Source organism: Eretmochelys imbricata, chromosome 3 (assembly GCF_965152235.1).
Source record: "Eretmochelys imbricata isolate rEreImb1 chromosome 3, rEreImb1.hap1, whole genome shotgun sequence".
In the NCBI taxonomy this organism is placed as follows: domain Eukaryota; kingdom Metazoa; phylum Chordata; order Testudines; family Cheloniidae; genus Eretmochelys; species Eretmochelys imbricata.
In genome coordinates this window covers 125,990,124-126,009,584 of record NC_135574.1, presented here as the reverse complement: position 1 = coordinate 126,009,584, position 19,461 = coordinate 125,990,124, and the positions used below count along the sequence as shown (strand labels likewise).

The 19,461-nt window shown below is 44.0% G+C and overlaps 1 protein-coding gene across 2 annotated transcripts in view; it reads left to right on the top strand.

Annotated features, from left to right (window-relative positions):
- Nucleotides 1-19,461, top strand: part of RPS6KA2 (ribosomal protein S6 kinase A2) — a 469,430-nt gene that overhangs the window by 405,095 nt on the left and 44,874 nt on the right. For both annotated transcript variants that reach the window (XM_077811814.1, XM_077811815.1), the window contains 2 exons: nucleotides 3,930-3,994; nucleotides 18,967-19,069. In XM_077811814.1, the coding sequence (XP_077667940.1) occupies nucleotides 3,930-3,994; nucleotides 18,967-19,069 (168 nt within the window). The remainder of the gene's footprint in view (nucleotides 1-3,929; nucleotides 3,995-18,966; nucleotides 19,070-19,461) is intronic.

Here is a 19,461-nt window from a genome sequence, read left to right as displayed (position 1 = left end):
TGTTTTCTGTTGTTTGTTTTGGGTAAGAGACATAGAGCAAAGGAAGGTGTAAAGAAGAGTAAGCCGTAGAGAAGGCAGGAAGAGCAAAGAAACAGATGCTGAGCTCACCAAGAAGCAGTTAGAAGAGCTGTGTGCAGTGAGCTCTATCAGCGGCTGATCAGAAGAAATAGGAGCCGGGGGCCATGCCACACTCATATGCCATGAGGCAAGATGGGGCACTGCTCCAAACTGGGGAAGGGGTCCCTTTTTCTCCTACAGGGCATGCAAGAGATCAAGCAGATGGTTCCACAGATGATCCAGCAGAGGTGGCAGCAGTGGCAAGAGTATTAGAGCTGTGGAGGCTGGAGTGGAAAATGCTGCTAGTGGAGGAGAGACAGACAGAGTTGAAGGCCCAGTGTCAGAGTAAGGAGACAGTGCTGGAGCAACAGAAGCTTGCTGACCAGGACAAACGCAAGCAGCTGTAGCAGAAGAGGAGTGGCAAGTTATGCCCATGGAACCCAGGAGAAGGACATAATGGGGTGTGCCTGACAGAAGCTAGCAGATGTGGGTATGATGAATCCCACTACCCTGCCTGTAGCCTGAGTCATTATGAACACTAAAAGTTATTCCAGGATTCTGACTGTGGAAATGCGGGGAAGTGTGTGTTGTTTTCTGTAATGAGGTATCAGGATTGAGGCCAAGAGCTCAGATACAAATGTACTATAGCCAGACACAGTGGTCAAGGCAGTAAACCCTCAATGGGGAAACTGAGTCAGTGTTTGGTAGGTCTGGGGCAAAGCTGAAAGGAGCTAGGGTCCAGGATCTGCTAGGAGTGATGGGACCCTGGCACAACTAGGTCAATAGCTGTGGGCCTGTACTCTGCTGAGAGTGGTCAGCCTCTGGGAAAGCTGTGGGCCAGCACTCCGCTGGGAGAAGGGCCAGCTCCGGATGGAAAGAGATCCAGTTTCACACCTTGGATTGACAGAACTCTCTACTGGCCTGGGTGACCCAGACGGGTGTGAAGCAAGTACTGGGGTAGCAGGGATATTATGAAGGGCAAAAGGTGCCCCTTAGTTTATGGACTCAGGAGAACTTTGAACGGATGCCTGCAGGGGAGTCAGTAGCTAATCCGACTGGTGGTTCACTACTGTGTGTCAGCAACTCTTGTCATGGCTGACATACTCACTACATCTAACACACTGTTGTCATGGTATATGCCCCAAAAGGTGCCTTGTGAGATATCACTGGAAAACTTCACACTTCCAGCAATAGTAAAATAGTTTCAAGAGATTCTCGAATAAAGAGGCTGGGAAATGTTAAAGAAAGGCTATAGTTTTATTGTTTTCTGATTGTTTGTTTGTTTGTTTTGGGTAAGGGGCATAGAGCAAAGGAAGGTGTAAAGAGAAATAAGCAATAGGGAAGATCATTAATATTCTTACATATGTAGGTTTGGGTTGTGTACAAAGAGTGATGGACATGTGCTAGAAGTATGTTTGGGCTTATGCATTGCTTGCCAAACAGTCTGCTGTAGACAAAAGAATATGCGTTTGTCTGACCAGCCTGGTTGTCCAGTCAAGACAATGAAGGTGCATTTACATAAAATGTAAACAAAGCTATCAATTATCCAGAGAGTGGGGCCAGTAGCTTCTTGTGGGGGTCTGAACTCAAATGATAAGTATCAACTAATTGTATACAATATTACTGTGTTATAAAGTGTATTGAGTAACGTCTTTTGTGAAAGTCAGTGACATGCTGGTGATTAATATCGTTGTGAAACGTACATATTAACACTATATGAGGAATTATGGATATTCAATGATATTATGCTTTAAATTCTGTGACCAAACACAGGGAAAAACAGGTTTCCCCCAGACTAGAGGGAAGGCAGCATTTTGGAATCAAAACAATGAAAGCCTCATTTACACACAAATTAGCACAAGGATGGGATGTGCACAGGAAGGAAAGAACAGCATGAGATCATCCTGCCTCTTAAAACAGAGTCAATGAACTCTGAGTGATATAAGGGGAAACAGAGAGCCATTTTGGCATCTGTCACCTAGAAAGACAAGGAAATCCGGCACTTTGTATGTTTGTGGACAGTCCTGACTGAGAGAAAGTCAGCCATGGCTGGAAAAAAGAAAAATCAGTAAGAAATCTACCTTGAACAAAGAGAGTAGCTGATAAGTTAGGTCTTATGCATTAGAAAGCATATTTTTACTTTTATTTGCTTGTAACCATTTTTGTTCTTTGCGCATGAATTCACTTAAAACCCATTTCTTTTTGTTAATAAACTTTTCTCTTTTGAACTAAATCAGCCGAGTGCTGTGTTTGAATTGAAGTGATTGTTAGCTCCAGTTAAAGTAATAAGCTGTGCTTTTGTCTCTTCAAAGGAACGACGAACCTTATTACTCCTCTGAGTGTTCCAGGTGAGGGCTGGACACTCCATGGCAGGGGAAAATTCAGGACTGGGAGTGTGTTGGGTTCACTCTGCAAGTATCAGAGTAACAGCCGTGTTAGTCTGTATTCGCAAAAAGAAAAGGAGTACTTGTGGCACCTTAGAGACTAACCAATTTATTTGAGCATGAGCTTTCGTGAGCTACAGCTCACTTCATCAGATACATACCGTGGAAACTGCAGCAGACTTTATATATACACAGAGAATATGAAACAATACCTCCTCCCACCCCACTGTCCTGCTGGTAATAGCTTATCTAAAGTAATCGTCAGGTTAGGCCATTTCCAGCACAAATCCAGGTTTTCTCACCCTCCACCCCCCCACACAAATTCACTCTCCTGCTGGTGATAGCCCATCCAAAGTGACAACTCTTTACACAATGTGCATGATAATGAAGTTAGGCCATTTCCTGCACAAATCCAGGTTCTCTCACTCCCTCACCCCCCTCCAAAAACCCACCCCCATACACACACAGACTCACTCTGCTGCTGGTAATAGCTCGTCCAAACTGACCACTCTCCAAGTTTAAATCCAAGTTAAACCAGAACATCTGGGGGTGGGGGGAGAGGAAAAAACAAGAGGAAATAGGCTACCTTGCATAATGACTTAGCCACTTCCCACTCTGCAAGTAGTAACTAAGGCTGGTGGAGACCAGTGTCTGGCTGTTGTGTTGTAAGCAGTCTGCTAGGGTCAGAGTGCTGATCAGGGCTGCACAGCACAGACACTCAGGGTTTCTGGACTGTGAGCCACAGCAGCTGAGCGTTGAAGGCACCCAGGGTTACAGGGAAGGCAGTGACACAACCTCTCATTCATCTGGGTTGAACCCCAAAGTATTACACCATCATTAGCAGTTTTTAAGAACAGGTTAGAGAAAACACCTGTCAGGGATGGTCTAGACCAGCAGTTTTCAAACTTTTTGAGCTGAAAGCCTCCCTTTGAGTTACAAATTTTGGTGGCACCTCCCCAATCCAGACAAAAATAGAGAGGAAAGGAGAGTCAAGGGGTGGAAGTGCACTCCCTCCCTGAACCCTGCTGCATAGGGTTGCCCCAAGCCACCTGCCATCACTGCCCCTGCCAAACATTCCTCTGTGCCCTTCTGGGGGACATGCCCCACAGTTTGAAAACCTCTGGTCTAGGCATACTTGGTCCTACCTCAGTGTGGGAGGATGGATTAGATGACCTCTTGAGATCTCTTCCAGCTCTACATTTCAATTATTCGATTTTCTTATCTAATATGAAGCATGAGAGACTGGCCATGCAGACCTGACACAAGCATACAATCAAAACTCACGTGTTCAAGGGTTTTTCTTTCCTGGGTGTGATGTTTGCATTAACAAAATGTCCTTGTATATTTTTGTGATGGTTTAAACAATTTCTGACATTTCTAAATTTTTTCAGGGGGAAGGGAGGGATATGTTGGTGGTGGTTTTAAAGAATACAGCATGTTCCTCTGGCTTGACTTTATTTTGACTCTTTCTTCTTGTTGTCTTGGCAGGTGCTGGCCTCGATGGAGTTGAAGAAATTAAACGGCACCTGTTCTTTGTTACTATAGACTGGAATGTAAGTAGAGCAATATTGTTGCTAATTGTAGTCTGGAATTAGGTAGATTGAGCAAAGGCCAGCTGGAAATTGAGTCTATCATGTAAAAACAAAACAAAACAAAAAAAGCTTACTGGAGTGAGATCTACCATAGAGGGCCCATGAATTAAAGCCTTTTGATTCGTATCCACATTCCTGCTTTTACACGAAAGAAAATAAAGGTCCATTTAGCATCTGCAGCTTTTTCAAACTTTTTGTTTCTGTTTTATCTAATCATCTGGCTCATTATGATGTAATTTGAATCACTTTCCAGAGGTTCAAAGAATAATTACCACATTACACTCTGAAGAACTTAATGTACTGATCCCAGGAGTTGGATTAGAATGTAATGGAGCAGCTCTAAATGAAGGAGTTCCTGTGACATTTCATACTAATTCAAAACAAAGCTTAAGGCTTTGGTTGGAAAAAGACACAGCAGGGGAAAGCTATCTGTTCCTTTGGATTCTTCCATTGTTGTGCTCTTACATTTTAATAAATATAACAGTTGAGATTAGAAGTGTTTGACATGATGCATGGAATTGTAACCAATCATTTGCCTTTTTGCAGTCCGTTTCATCCCATAATGAAATTAGCAGCAGAGCTCAGATAAGCATTTGATTCAGACCTCACAGAGATTCAAAATAAGCCTCGGCACAAGTTTCAATTATGAACCAGCATTAGTGTTAATACAGATTTTGTCCAGATCTACAAAGTTTGAGTTAAAGCTGGATACACAAACTCTTTTTTGCTCTCTCTGAGTATCTGCCAGCATTCTGAGGCTTCTGCCTGGTAGAGCCTTTAAAACTCTCTAACCTAATTTTATCTGATGTAATTGGTTCCACAGAAATACCATAAATCACCCTAATATTAGAATTTTATTCAGTGGGGTATATCACATGGATCAAGTCACATGGCCACTACTCCCACTTCTGGTTTTAGTGAACCTGTGTGAATGCAGCTAAACCAATCAAACCCATCCCTTGTGTGTGGCTTCACAAAAGAGCTAATACCTGGGGGAAGCTGTGCTCATTTGAACCCAATTCATTTTCAAACTACAGCCATTGAGCGCCCATGAAAGATCGTTTTAATATTGAAAAAATTCACACACCTGCTTTGAAGTGAACTTTGAAGAGCTGGCTCGGCTCTTGCTAGTACCTCAGGAGCCAATAAAATGAAAGAAAAGTAGAGGTTTAGGTTTTCATCTGCTGCCCAGCTGCCTTGCATCCCATTTTCTTAAGTATTAATTTCATGGATTCTCTTTTCCTTTCCACTACATAAGATTTTATGTAGCACTTTCCATTTCAAAGTATTTTTCGAACATTAAGGATTAGGTTGTATCTGGCCTTGCAAGAGAGAGAGTTCACAAAAGGCCATTCCTTACTGCATCCAGGTTTCTGCTTTTACACGGAAAAACAAAATCAGTATGATTTGAGCCAACGTGAGCCTTGAGATGAAACTGGGCCTTTGTTTTATTATAATGATACAGCCAGCTGTTAACAAGCCCTTCATGGATGAAAACAGAGAGGGGTTGGAGAACAGGAATGGATCTAGCCCAGATGTTTCGTACTGGTGGCTATTTTGTTGCAGAAAAAGTCCCTGATATGTTCATTTTGTTCTTCAACCAAATATATGGTATGCTTTGCTTCAGCTTGCGGGCAGTCAGCAAACGTCAACAGTGATAAGCCAAGAATTCAATACTGATAGATTTTACTGCTAGAATATTTGAAGTCCTCAGTGGGGAAGGGACAAGGTGTCTCAGAAATTGCCTATCCCCTTTAACCCACTTTGGCAGCTGTGATTGACAGGGACACTGCAGCTGACAGTCCAGAAATATTCAGGGATCATAGGGAAAGCATTTTCCATCAAAAGTCCTCAGGATAAAATTGTCAAAGACCAGAATGAATCTGAGTCTTCTGAGGCTTAGCACAAGGCTGATTTTTTTGAAGCAAGCTTTTTCCCAGTACTGGAGTAGCATGGTGACCAGGCAAGCAACCACCACACTTAATCGCATTTGAAAAAGAGGCTCAAAATAGAAAGGAGAACTTTATAGATTCTTGTCTTAGATATGGTGCCCAGACACCACGGTGATGGGTGCTTTAGAAATGCAAATAGACAAATTACTAGTTTAGATCTTCATTTCACAACACTGTCTATTGAAGTCATTCACTTGGCTTTTGTTAGCAGTGGTTATTTCCTCAAGGACTGGAACAAATTTCTTCACACATTGGGGTAGTTGTGGCATGATATCCTGGTGTAAACCACCCCAATTCCATGTGAGGAAGCATCACATACTAACTTGTTGGGCAAGAATGGGTTAAAGTGTGTAAGCACACTGTCTGAGGTGACCTATTGTTTTGCTTCTAGAAAAGCTTTTTGACACTCACATGAGAAAACCAGCTTTTGACCAGACTGCAGTAAACAATTCAGCAGATGCAGCAGAGTTGCTATGTTTGGTACAAATCAGCTATAGTCGTTGATAAATCCCAGAAATGATCTAAACTGTGACACATCCTTTGGCAGGGGAGCTTCCAGGACTGTTCCTTCTCTTGAGATTTATGTAGGGCTTGTACATCAATAATATGCCCACAATAACCTATCATGTCCTTGAAAAATTAACATATTATGCAATTAGCTCATACCCTATATTCTTCCAGATGTTTTAAGACCCCTTTCAGGGTTTCCAGATGTTCTTCATCACTTCTACCAGTCACAATAATGTCATCCAGAGAACACTGTGTACTCAGAATACCTTGCAAAACTTGGTCCATTGCCATATAGCAGGAGCTGAAGCAATACCAAACACTAGTCTATTGAACTGGTACAAACCCGTTTGTGTGTCGATTGTGAGGTTTGCCTTAGACTCTCCCTCAACTTCCATCCATAGGTAGGCCTGTGACAAACCAATTTTGCTGAATCATTGTCCCCCTGCCAGTGGTGCAAAAAATCTTCAGTTCAAGGCAGAGGGCATTTTTCAACTGTCAGTCCAGGGTTCATGGTGACCTTAAAAGCTCTACACACCCTTACTGCACCACTCTTTTTTACAATTGGAACAATAGCAGTTTCTCACTCAATCCCAGCCAGTATTGAAAGTATGCCCTCTCTTTCCAGATGTTCCAGTTCAGCATCTAACTTTGAGTAGATACCATAAGGGACAGATCGAGCTCTGTGAAACTTGGGCTGTGCCTTCTCATCTTGGATTGTTTTAGCCTTCATGGGTTTTCGAGTTCCTGGGCCCTCCTTGACTACTTCCGAAACCTGATTTAGTATCCCTCCAGCTGTTGTTCAACTGTTTTAGTGGAGTCTGCTGAGAGTGACTGCAGCATCTTTATAGATACCTAATCCAGTGTAATTTCTAAATTATATATAAGTCTAATAAACACTACTTATTGTTATACTCCACATTCACTTGCATCACTCCAATTGGCACTGTTTTTTCTCCCCTATAAGTTTTTAGTAACATCAGTTTCTCCTTCAGTTTGGTATTTTTAAACATTTTCTCATATTTGAATGTGAGATCATAGAAACTGCAGAGCCTGTGTCCAATTCCACGTTAAGCATTTTTCCCACCACCCTGGGTACCAACCAGATTATGGAGTGGTCATTTTTGCGCACACTGTCTATTTGCAGGCTGGCTACTCCATTCTCACAGTCTGTCACTACTGCCTCTGTCCACATAGTGTACATTGATATTCATTTTTCTGTACTGATCTGATCTCTTCCTTATTTTTCTTAGTGCAAGAAACTGCTTGGATATGACCCTTTTTATTATAGCTTCTGCAATATGGATCTTTAAATCAGCAATCAGAAGGAACGTGGAAACCTTTTCCACACCAATAACATGTCTGTCCGCTGAGCGGACTGGATCTGTGTCTGGAGTAAGGCCCTTAGCGGCATCTGTTCAGTACTCCTCATAGCCTAACAAGCCACCCAGGTTGCCTGATGGACCACCTTGCCTGAGGAAGCCAGCCAGGTGGTTCTTAAACATTACAGCAGCAGTAGCTTGCTGGCTGCTCAACTCACATGCCTACAGACTGTCTGCCTTCCTGTGCTCATCTCTAAGTCCTGCTCCTGATCTGCTCCTCCACAGCTGCAGCGCAGACATGGTCCTTCACCCAGCTTCAACCCTGGGCTCTGGCATTCAGACTCTGACCACTAGCCTGACGCTTGCTCTGACCACTAGGCCTGGCTGCCTAGGACCCGGTCCACAGACACTCTTGCCGTGGGTTACAGATAGTTTAAGCATTCGTATTTTTGTTTTAGTGCCAGTATGGAATTCTATTGCATCCCTTTTTCAATTTCCATTGCTACTCCCATTTCTACTGTGCATTTAAAGGTATGAGCTTCTTCTGTGTGCTTTCATTCAGCAGTCCATATACAAGTCTGTCCCTTATTGCCTCGCCAAGCCCATTCTTAAAAGCACAGTGTTCTGATAATCTTTTTAACGCTGTCGCAAAGAAGGAAATAGATTCACCTTCAAACCAATTCCGCTTATGAAACCTGAACCTTTCTGCTGTAAGCAGGGGCTTGGGTGACAATCTTGAACAATTTGCACTATCTTTTTAAAGGTTTTGCAGGCTGGCTTCTCTGGGACGATCAGACTACATAATAAACTGTAGGTTTTTCCTCCGATCACACTCAGTAATGCTGCTGCATGTTTTGCTTGGGGATTCTCATTTACTTCAAAATACTCCTCCAGCCTCTCTAGATATGTGAGCCAGTCCTCCACAGCATTGTCAAAGGCCTCCATTTTTCCAATACCGCTTGCCATTTCACCTCGCTGCTGTTACTTTAGCTGCTGTTAGCTCTTAGGGACTGCAAGCAAGGTCACAGATTGTCTTGCTACTTGAATACATAGAAGGTTCTTGACATCCCACACTCGTTGCCCATTGTTGTGTATTGTGGATGCAGCACAAATCCCTGATTATAAACCCAGACACATCCATATAGGTGGAGCCAGGATGGCTGACTGACTCTGTACTGCAAAGAGGTAGAAGAAAAACATAGTAACCACTATATAACAGCAAATTCAACATAAGCAACTGCTTAAGAAACTGTAACTGCAAATTCATATGAAGAGATTCAACTCTCCATTCAATACATTCAAATACATCACAAGCACCTTGGCAACTGTGCTAGGCAGAGTGAGGTCAGCTGCTTTCCTGTTACTGTCTAAGGAGAGCTGAAGCACCAGGATCCCATCCTCCTAGCATGAGCAGTACGGGACAGCTGAATGCATTAGGAAGGCCAAGAGGAAGAGTGTTCTCTGTATCTGTCTTCAGCTGAGGGGCGGAAAGAGGAGGGTAGGCTGGGCTGTGCACATTTTGATATTTGCCAAGCTCCGCATCCACACTGCAATTTGGTGAATTCGCCCATTCCTCGTTCTTAGGCTGAGTGCATTTGATGCCATATTTCAGTCTAGGCTGCATTTTCATGGCTGAGTTACATACCCTTCTGAAGACAGACCCTTCACCACAGTTGGGCAAGTGGGAACAAGTACAATAATATGAAAACTGAGCTATGAAGGCTTGATTCTCCACTGAACCCAAGTTCTGCTGAGACACAGTGGAGAAGGGGGGGGCTCTTAGGGAGCTGGTCACAGCTCCTTGATTCTCAGCTGCTTTTCCCCAGTGTGAAGTGAAGCTGCAGAGAAGTGAAGCTTTAACGTATCCCACTGATGTAGAGTCCTTCAGGGACCTTGTGCCAGTGGAGAATCAGGTGTAATGGCACCTAGATCTGCCATGCCTCCTCACCCGGACACCCACCCTCCCTCCACTTATGGCAAAAGGGAGGGCTCTGGTGCTGGAGGCAGCAGAGCAGCCTTCACCAGCTTTATGCCAAAAGAGATTCCCCCTATACAAGGGCAATTCTTTAGTGCAAATCTCCAGCCACTTCAGGTGCACTCTGCATTGTGTAAACAACACAAAGTGAACTTGACAGACTGAAAAATCTGGTCCATAGTGTTTATCCCGAAGCCAAAATTGTAGCCCTGGCCAATCTTTGTAAAAGCCTCCATACTACTGTTCCTGTCACTGCAATAACAGGGTCCTAAATCTGCACTTTCCAGGGTGACACAGACAAAGGCGTTTCTTCCGCAAATTTCCGTCTCAGTGCTACAAGACATTCATCAGGCTACTGCAGCACAAATTCGGTAGATTCTCCTTTAAATAAATTGACATTCCTTCAGAGTAAAGGTCTGGGCTGAGATTTTAAAGGCGCTTGAGGGGGTTAGGTGCCCAACTCTCACAGCAATTCATGTGCCTACAATCTCTACAACGTTTAGGGCCCATTTGTTCCCCAAGACAAATGGACACCACTCCCATTGACTTCAGCTGATTTAAAAGCAGCAGTGAGTCCGAGGGCAGAATTTGGGTCCCAAATTCTTTTTCTTATTATTTTCTCCTTCCAGATTGTGCTTATAGAAGCTTTGGCTTTTCACTGGGTCTATGAAATCCCTTTGTACAGCTCTCAGTCAGAAAAGATGGGCATGAATGGCTGTTTTTTCATCAGATGATCTAGAAAAAAAGTCTTGAGTTAGGACTCTATTCATCACGGGTGGGATTGATATATAAAGTAGGAGTGAATTTCTCTCCTTTCATCAGATCTGGCTGATAGGGTGGGAGTTCTTTTTCTTCCCCACTCCCTCTGTTTCCTTTACCAGAACATACATTCACCATAAAGGTCAAACTAAATTCATAATATAAATTAATTATAGACGTTATCAACAGCAAAAACTGATCCAGGGATGTGAATTCTGGTGTCCTTTCTGTCATTTGCCATTAGTCTTGTTAAGGGCTGACATTTTAAAAGATATCTCAGCCTTTTGTCTGTTTATTGGATTTTTCTGTGACAGGTATATGTATCAAGGAAGTTTATTCCTGTCCTGTAAGTGCGTCACTGCAGAGAGCAGCATCTTTCTATTTCTGGAAGGTGTCTAAGGAATAACTCAATTCTTCATCAAAGACACTCGGCTCAGTGCAGGAAATTACTAAATAGTTCTTAATTAAATTAAATCATTTTCTTTTTCTTGATATCTGCCAGACGCATACATAGGGCATTTACATCTGTCTCTCTTTCATGTATCCATTTAAAAATGAATTGTGATAAATAAAGTGTTCATGAATAATGAGGGACGGATATGAGTCCCAAACACTTTATTGCCAGAGAAAGAAATGTCCAGTGACCACCCAAGTTTGCAACAGGGACTGAGGGCAAAGATATTAACAAAGCATAATAGCAACACATATTAAGTAGAACTGGTAGTAAAATCAGAATTTCCAGCCTGTGGGAAATCAAATGAAAATAACGGGACAAAAAATTGAACTATCAAAATTTTTGGCAGAATGGAAAGTTCAGAAAAATTTGAATTCAAAACATTTTGTTTCTACATTTCCATTAGAAACTAAAAGTAAATGATTTGACATCTCCAAATCAAAATGTTTCATTTCAACTTGGTTCAGCCTTAACCTGAGCTGCCACGGTGACTCATGGGAGCTGAATTTATGTGTCTCGTACCTCCATTTCCTGATGTGGGCCAGACTCCCTGGTCATACTACATCACCCATGATGCACAATGGTCACATGAGTTCCATGAGGCATGGTGTTGGTTCAACCAGAGGGGAGACTGTGGTGTGGCACAGAGGTGTAGTTTAGCCATGTAACCCACCCCATAGTGAAGAATGGGAGTATGAGGCATGCAGACTACAAATCCCATGAGGTGCTGTGGCAGCTGACGCATACCCGAAGTAAAGTCATACTGACCGAAAACAACCTGAAATGAAATATTTAGTTTAGATTTTCCTGATGGAAAATTGGCACATTATTTTCAAAATAATTCCCGCTGAAAATTTTGATTTTGCAGAAACTGCATTTTCTATCAAAAAAATATTTTGACAGAAAATTCCTGACCAGGTCTAATATTGAGCTCTGTACAAAAAGCATCTCTGTATAGCAGATATGTTCGAATGCAATAGGCCATCAATTACAGAATGTATTTTTCACAAGTCAAACTAAGCAAAATCTTGACAGGCTTCCAAGCCTAGTGTCAAAAATATGAAATAGCTAATTGCAAAAAACGTCAGGGTTAATTCTCCAAACAAACTGGAGCTCTAGAAGCCAAGAGTCCTCGAACTGTCAGAAGTCTCTGTGTGCATTTTGGTGAATTAGATATGAATTAATCGGACTATAATAATTGTCAGAGCCTCAAAAGGTTTGGGGATTTGATAAACATATAGAAGCTTGGATGCTTATCCAAACCTGTATGCGTGAGTTAGGGGGACCAGACAGCAAGTGCGAAAAATCAGGACGGGGGTGGGAGGTAATAGGAGCCTATATAAGAAAAAGACCCCAAAATCGGGATTGTCCCTATAAAATCGGGACATCTGGTCACCCTAGCCTGAGTATATCACTCTTTCTTCTTTGAGTGCTGGTCCCTGTGTGTATTCCACTGTGAGTATGCATGAGTTCCATGCACCTGAGACCAGGGAATTCGTGAAAGTCTCTTATTCCATGCCAGCACCCCTGCCCTCCTCATGCTCCGCACCAAGAGCATAAGGGGCAGGGCAGACTAACCACCTCTCAAGTTCCTTCTTACTGCTTCATGGTTTGAGTTGGAATCCTCCAGTGTCCAGAGCTGATCGTTCTCTTTTCCTGTAAATATTCAAATTATGCTGTTATCAGGGATTTTTAATTGCTAGTTAGTGTTCTATAGCTCCCCAGTTACCCAGTGTTAGAATCCCCACCCTGGAAACTCTCCTAGTCACCTGGCGGGGGGGGGGGGCGGTACTTAGATTTTGCCCAGGATATTGGACTTCAAAAACTGTCTCCTGCCCCCACTCCTGTTCAGTCAGCAACAACCACCAGGGTTCCCTCTGCTGCCTCAGAGATGCTCACAGCTCTGCTAAGTGCAGTACCTGCCACTCTTTTCCCAGCCAAATGTGGCAAGCATGGGAATTTCAGCTTTGGAAGTACCTTATACATTGGCCAGAGTCAGCAAGAAGCATGCTCTCTAGTACTATGTCTGACTCCAAAGTGGAGACAGGAGAGGGAAGGACCCTTTGGTTGGGCCCCCTTCTGAGAGTAAGGGGCACTCTCATAGATGTAAAAGCAGATCCACTTCTAGACTCTCAAAGAGGAGAGATCCCTCCCCAACCTTTCCCAAGTCAGGTGAACCTTCATGCTCAGTTCATAACACCTGAGGCCCTCCTAAAACTTAATGGCATCTTCAAAAGACGCATAGGAGCAAGATTTCTTCTGTATTGGCATCTGCATCAACTTGAACACTGGCTGTGGTAGCACCTAAAATGAAGCACTGGGACAAGAAGGACAAGGAACCACTGGTACTGTCAAAAACTGCACCGACAGAGACTCAATCATCGGTGGTACCATCATGGTCACATAAGGAACCACCATGTATACCTACTAAGGTGGCACAGAGTGACAAGACACAGCCTCCAAAGATGCAGGTGACTTATACCACTCTGGACTATATCTTTGACCTCCCACATCTACAATTTCCCTAGTTATTGGGACTGATTCTCACCACAGAGATACAAATGCCTGTGGAGTCCGGGACTCTGGGAGAAGTCTATCCCCCGCCCAGTTCACTAGCCATGGTTTCCTATCCACAGATCTGTTGGCACCACCACTTGACTCGGATCCAACCTTTGCATCTTTGGGAGAGTTGGATGTGCCAATGGAATCAGCTTCATTTACACTCAGGGAATTCATCCCAGACAGGGGATTGAGAATCTCCTGGAGCCAACCTCAGATGCACAGACCAGAACTACTTCCTCGGGACCAGTGATATCTAATGCCTGGCGGACCACCACTTTCAACCTCTTTACTGGCCTTATTAGGGCCCTTGAGACCCTGATACATATTACGCAGAATCTGTCTGTTCAGACAAGGAATCTTACTACCCCTCTGTCCTCCAAAGGGAGCAGTCTGAACCCCCTGAGGCCACAGAAGAAGGGGAAGATGAGCCAGATCCACCAATACTGCCACTTCCAACAGGGGTATCATCCTCATCACCTGAAGAGGAAGTCACTCTGTCTCCCCTGGACAGTCATAGACAGTTTCAGGAGCTGTTACAGAGAATGGTGGAAGAGCCCAGATCTCCTTAGAAGAGGTGAAAATCCTCAGCAGAAACTCCAGGATATCTTCCCACTCCTGGGCTCCAGTCAGGTTGCACTGCAGTAAATGAAGTCATACCAGAACTGGCAAAGGCTCTATAGCACATGCCAGCTACCTGTGCCCCTGCCCCCAAGAGGGCAAAGAAGCAGCCCTTTGTCCCAGCTAAGGGACATCCTGCCCCAAACTCCTTAGTGGTCCAGGCAGCCACTGAAAGATCCGGACAATACCACTGGAGGGCCATGTCTGCAGATAAGGACACTTGCATTTCAATCTTATGGAGAGGAAGGTGCTTATGTACACCATACTGGCATTTCAAATCTCAAACTATCTGGCCTTTCACACCAAATGCAATTTCCTGAATTACTCCAAGTTTCTGGACTCTTGGGACAAGTTGCTTCAGGAGGATAAGGCTCAGTGTCAAGCCCTTATTGACAAGGGCAAACTAGTGGCAGAACCTCTTCATAAGATGCAACTGATGTGGCTGGTACAGCATCAAGATCCATGGCAACTGCCACTGCGATGTAATGGGAATCATGGCTACACTCTTTGGGGTTCCCAGGGAGATCCAAAAAACTGTTATGGACTTACCCTTTGATGAGACTAATCTTTTTAATGAGAAGATGATCGAGTCTTTGCACTTGTTGAAAGACACTAGGTCAACCCTCCACTCCTTGGGTATGTATCCACCTGGCCCAAAGGGAAAATATCATAACCAACTCTACAAAAGGAATCCCTTACCACAGAGATCTTTGACATGATGCTAGAGAGCTGAGAACCAATATCAATGCCATCTCCACCCAATTTTGAGATCCATTTTGGGGTCTGCCTAGCAAAATTTTCCCACAACTGGGTGGCAATAACAATAGACAAGTGGGTACTGGATATCATCCATTCCGCTATACCATCAAGATTCTCTACCTACCTCCCCCAGAACCCCCTTCCATATCCCTTGTCAGGAACCACTCTCATGAGGGGATCCTCCTTCAGGATGTACAATCTGTTCTCTATTGGGGAGCAATACAGCAGGTACCCCCTCAACATTGGGGGAAAGGGTTCTATTCAAAATATTTCCTAGTCCCTAAGAAGAAAGGAGGCTAGAGACTCATTCTTGACTTGCTTTGACTCAACGTTTTTATTCACAAGCTGAAATCTGTATAGTTACATTGTCATCAACAGTACCATCCCTAGAAAAAGGCACATGGTTCACAGCTCTCCATATGAAAAACACATACTTTTATGTGGATATTCACCCTTCTCACAGACTCAAGTAATAAAAATATGGAGAATTCTAACCTGACGCATACCATAACATTTATAGGAGCATCCTTGGATTCAATCAGGGTGAAGGCCTGTCTCCTCATGGACAGATTTTGTGAAATGGGCACTCTGAAAGACCTAGTTACACACAGCCCTCAAACATCAGTTGGGATATGCCTTACTCTCCTGGGTCACCTGGCATCATATATTTGTGTGATGCCATTTGCCAGACTTCACTCCCATTGCCTGGAAGCTTGGCTTCAAAGGTGAAGGCCTCTCTTGCATGGTGGCAGGACACTGGACACATGTGCATGGGAGTTCCCTTTCTGTCCCCACATCCAATAAGATGATAATTAGACTGCTCCCTGACAGGCTCGGAAGCCCACATGGACAATCACACAGCACAAGACATGTAGACACAACTTAAAAGCCCAGAATGAATATAAATCTTCTGGAACTGGGAACAGTACAAAAATCTTGCAAAGCATTTCTGCCATTCACACAATTCCAGCACATCCTGATAATGTTGGATAACATAACTACTATTTTCTATATAAACAAGCAAGGAGGGGCATGCTCCATCCCCCTCTCTGTAGAAGCAGTCAACTTACGGAACTGGCATATACAGAACCACAACACCCTTTCAGCAGTCTACCTCCTGGGCATCCAGAACTCACTGGCGGACAGCCTCAGCAGGTATTTTGCCACCAACCATGAGTGGGAGTTACACGATTCAATATTAAATAGCATCTTCGCCCAGTGGAGAACCCCCACTTGGGACGAGGCAAACAGGAAGTGCAACATATACTGCTCCAGGAGAGCTCAAGGTCAGTACTCCAGGGATGATTATCTCCTTCTGGGGGCTGGTTTTAAGGAAGCCGGACTTTTCCCATTGAAATGGCTGTCCGTTATTGCAATGTCATTCTCAACTCTCACCATGCCCATTCTTCTTTTCCAAGATGTTGTCACTTGGCCATAAACATCTGCTCCGTGCTGATGCTGACATTATGCTATATCAGGGATGGGCAAACTTTTTGGCCCAAGGGCCACATTGGGGTTCCTGATCTCCCCTCTCCCCCCGAACCTCTGCCCCATCCAACCGCCCCCTGCTCCCTGTCCCCTAACTGCCCCTTGGGACTCCCTGCTCCTTATCCAACCCCCCTGCTTCCCACCTCCTTACCATGCCCCTCAGAGCAGCAGGACTGGCAGCTGTGCCACTCAGCTGGAACCAGCCAGGCCACTGTGCTGCCTGGCAGGAGCTCACAGCCCCGCCGTCCAGAACGCTGGCGGCACAGCGAGCTGAGGCTGTGGGGGAGGGGAAACCGCAGGGGAGGGGCCGGGGGCGAGCCTCCCTTACCAAAAGCTCAAGGGCTGGGCAGGACGGTCCCGCAGGCCAGATGTGGCCCGCGGGCCATAGTTTGCCCACCTCTGTGCTATATAATAGCTTGCCTCAGGGACGTTATTTAAGCAAACAGAACATTAAAATTTCGGATAGTAATGTAGCATAAATGATAACACATGCCATATATTAGAGTAATTCACCCATTACAGAAACCGTACATTAAGGAGAATCTTCCTGCATGTAAAGAGTGGGAAAAGCATATGTTCGGCTCCATTAAATATTTTGAAAAATCAGCTAATTTATGAAGTTGTTTTATTTCTTAAGAGTTAGCTTAAAATATTCTTTCCAAACGCTAATGAAGTTGAACTCTCAGCTCTTATTGTGGCTTGAAGGTTAATGCAAACATTATATTTGTGTTTAAACATATTAATTATTGAGGGTGTTCTGTTTTAATCAGATCAGCCCTTTGAAGCCAGAAGACAGCAATGCTGATAGAAGAGGGAACATGGTCTAGTGATGAAAACAAAGGGCAAGGAGTCAAATCGAAGCTCTTTTCCAAGTTCTGGCATAAAGCACGCTGTGTGATCTTGGTTAGCTCATAGAGGATCTGACCCAAAGCCCATTGAAATCAACAGGAGTCTTTCAGTTTATGTCAGTGGGCTTTGGATCACCCCGAAAAACTTTGTTCCTCAGTCTACTCATCTATCAAACAGATATAATTACCTACTGGATGGGAGTATTGTGAGTCTTAAGTCATTAATGTTTGGGAAACATCTATGAGGTATTGGGGTGGAAAGTGGTGTGGGGTGCAAAGTACTATTATTACCGGTTACCAGTGTAGTCTTCCATATGTGCTCCCTCCCTCTCCAACACGAGCACACCTACCCAGGAATGCTTATCTGTACATGCCCTCCCCCAATCCCTAGTAATATCCCTTGTTTCTTATTTCACCTGCAAGTGCCTAACCCGGACTCATCTGCAGAACCCTCTTGCTATCTCTCTTTGGCAAGTTCTTATCTTCCCTGTCATTTTCCCAGCCAGCTGCTACACCGTCCTTTTCCAGTCATGACAAATGACAAGACATCAACTTGTCATCTGTTTAGACTGTAAGCAGCTTGCGCCAGCAACTGTCTCTATTTTGTGTCTTGTGTGGCATCAAGCACATTGTTGGTTCTTACCAAATAATAAATACTAATAACAAAGTGACCCTTTCCCTCAGCACCACCTAACAAAGGCCACAAATGCTTGGTTCCTACTGTCATCTGCAAATTCATGGACTCATAGAATTTAAGGTCAGAAAGGACCATCATGACAATGTAGTCTGACCTCCTGCACATCGCAGGCCATCGAACCTCACCCACCCACTGCTGTCGTAGATCTTAACCTTGGGCTGAGTTACTGAAGTCTTCAAATCATGGTTTAAAGACTTCAAGTTACAGAGAATCCACCATTTACTCTAGTTTAAACCGGCAAGTGACCCATGTCCCATACTGCAGAGGAAGGCAAAAAACCCCAGGGTCTCTGCTAATCTGACCCAGGAGAAAATTCCTTCCTGACCTCAAATATGGCGATCTCTTATACCCTGAGCATGTGGGCAAGACCAACCAGGTAGATACCTGGTAAAGAATTCTCTGTGGTAACTCAGAGCAATGTTCCCTCTAATTTTTAACAGGCCTTGTGCACAAAAAATTTCTTCTGTGCCGCCGCCGAAGCAAAAAAAAAAAAGCCACCGCCAAAGCCAGAGTGTGCGTTGTGTGTTGCCATGTACACAGGGTTTAAGATCTGTGTGCGAGCGCACACATGCACAACTTAGAGGGAACAGTGATTCAGAGCTCTCCCCATATAAACTGCCATCACCAGCCACTTGAAACTGCCTGCACACCTACACACTGCCTCCCCAGAAAACACTCTGGCCCAGCCTTGAAGAGCAGCCAATTCCCAGGTGCACACCTCGCTTGAAATGTTGTGCCATTCTGTAGCTAAAGGATGCATTTTGTTTTGACCCCAGGTCATAATAATTAAAAATGGCAAAGACTTACTAGGACATAGATCTAATCAGCAGGAGCAGCTGCTGCATCCTCAAGTATATCACTCCCTGCCAGTGTAGCACATAGTTCCCCTGACAGAGGACATGCTAAAGAAGTGTGTGATCCTGCACTTGGACCTGACTGCTGCTATGGTATGTTATTATATCACTGATCGTTCTCTATCTTTGTTCTCGTAGAAACTATATAGGAAAGAAATCAAGCCACCTTTTAAACCAGCAGTGGGACGGCCAGAAGACACATTTCATTTTGACCCGGAGTTCACATCACGGACCCCTACAGGTTAGCATCAATCATAAGATGGAACAGAAGTGATGGATATTTTCAGTTAATATCTTGTGCTCCACCCCCATTGAAGTCAATAGGCCTGATCTTTTGTGGCATCAGTGGGCTTTGTCGGTCAAGCAAACAGGAAGCTGTGAGTGCTCAGCATTTCTCAGGAACAAGCCCATAGTTACTTCTCCAACTTGTCACTGGGTACGTCATCCAGAAAGGAAAGGTGCATGATATTACTGAAACGAAAGAAAAATTGCAGTTCTAGTTTGATTTTTTTTATTTTATTTTATTTTTTGCTTAGGTTAAATAAGTTTAACTCTTTTAAATGACGACAATTTCAAAGGATTTGGCCGCTGTGCAAGTTAGTATGTAACTGTGTTACACCGATGTCTGATTAA